At 63.6% G+C, this 1,635-nt stretch overlaps 1 protein-coding gene across 1 annotated transcript in view; it reads left to right on the top strand.

The window, feature by feature from the left end:
* Positions 1-904: 904 nt before the first annotated feature.
* KIF26B (kinesin family member 26B) overlaps positions 905-1,635 on the top strand; it is a 521,123-nt gene continuing 520,392 nt past the window's right edge. Inside the window, exon 1 of the mRNA XM_007458080.1 lies at positions 905-1,403. Within this exon, the coding sequence (XP_007458142.1) occupies positions 1,341-1,403 (63 nt within the window). The 5' untranslated portion in view covers positions 905-1,340. The remainder of the gene's footprint in view (positions 1,404-1,635) is intronic.

Here is a 1,635-nt window from a genome sequence, read left to right as displayed (position 1 = left end):
AATAGCAGGAAGGGGGGTGCCGAGGGGACCCCCGGCCAAGGCGAGGCCAAGGCCAGCTTGCACACACCCCCTTCCAGGCCCGCGCCTCTGCGCCGAGCGTGTGCCGCCGCTGAGTCCCTCAGTTTCCCTGCCCGGCGGCGGCCCTTTGCTCCCCGGGCTCGCGCGGCCCAGCCCTGGGCGGCTAGGCACAGCACACACTGGGTCGCGGGCGGGCGGGGGCGAAGGACCTGTTCTCCCGCTGCGCTTGGGAGGGTGGCCCCCAGGCCGGCCGGGCTTGGTAGGGCAATTCCAGAAAAGGTTTGCAGGGCAGGTCTAGGAGAACAAAGGCCGGGGGGAGGACCTGGCATATTTGTGGACGTGTTTGTGACTCAATCCCTCTTACACGGCTTTTCAAAGGCAGAACTGCAAGCCTTGCCAGGAAGAGAAAGAACTTGGGGGCGGGGAGGCTCGGGCGCATTTCTGTCCGGTCGCGCTCGCTCGGCGCTGCCCCCAGCTCCAGGCTCGAGCAGTGCTGTTTCATTAGAGCCCTGGACCCGGGCCACTCACTAGCAACTTCCCCGCAACAGGCGAGATTTACGACCCCCTCCCCCGGCTCTCGGCCTCGCAATGTCAGGCAGGAGCGCCGCAACATAAAATGGATCCCGGCAGGCGCGGCGGCTGCAGCCAGGCGGCGGGCTTCCCGGAGGGGCCGCTGTTCGCTAGGCTGCGCGCTGCGCCCCGGCGCACACGCGCGCCTTGACCGCAGACGCCGGCCGGGGCGCCCCGCCGGCCGGGCCACGCCGCCGCCCCTCTCTGCCCTCGCGCAACTGTCAGGCAAAGCGGGCCGGCGGATATTGGCTCCCCAACACGCCGAGGCTCCTCCCCGATCTGGATCTTTATATTTTGGGAGAATTTCTTTGAACTCAGTTACCAAGCTCCGCGAAGGAGACAAGTTCCCAGAGCCGGCTCCCCGGCGGAGGCGAGGCGGGGGGCCCGCCCACCTTGTCTGCAGCTGCCGTGTGCCCCGATTGTACTCGTCTTTTCCCTCGTGGAGGAAAACGGACTCACTAGGCTGAGGAGAATGCCAATTATCTGGATGTGACCGTGAAAAGAGAACGTGTGGTTGGAGAAGGCAGAAGAGGAGGAAACGCATTATTTGAAGAGAAGAATAAACCAGGCATTACAACCCTTCTGCAAATTAGTGCTGTTACTTCTGGGGGCCATCTGCTTTTATCCCCCCGCCCCCTTCAGTTAAGAAACCTTGACTTGAGGGCCAAGAGACAGCCCCCTACAGCTGGACACCCTTCTGGGTTGGAAGACCTTTTGGATGTAGCTAGACACTCTCCTCTGGAAAAGCCACCATGAATTCGGTAGCTGGGAATAAAGAGAGGCTTGCAGTCTCCACCAGGGGCAAGAAATACGGGGTAAGTTGTGATGGGTGTAAGGCGGAGACGCGTTGCTGGACTCTTCCCGGCCAGGGTTCCCCTTTCCGGGGAACGTGCAGCCAGGGCAGGGTGGCCCCGAGCTCTCCTCACGCTGCTGAGGCGCCTCGGCTGGGTCAGCCCGGCGTGCGCGCGCGGAGGCGGGTCCGCCAGCAACGACGCCAGCGCACTCGCCTTGCCCTCGGAATTTTTGCAGCCCTCTCGTTCCTTCTCT

Source organism: Lipotes vexillifer, unplaced genomic scaffold (assembly GCF_000442215.2).
Source record: "Lipotes vexillifer unplaced genomic scaffold, Lipotes_vexillifer_v1.1 scaffold1315, whole genome shotgun sequence".
Classification (NCBI taxonomy): Eukaryota; Metazoa; Chordata; class Mammalia; order Artiodactyla; family Lipotidae; genus Lipotes; species Lipotes vexillifer.
The sequence above is the reverse complement of the archived record's forward strand: the minus strand, read 5'-3'. Positions and strand labels throughout refer to the sequence as shown.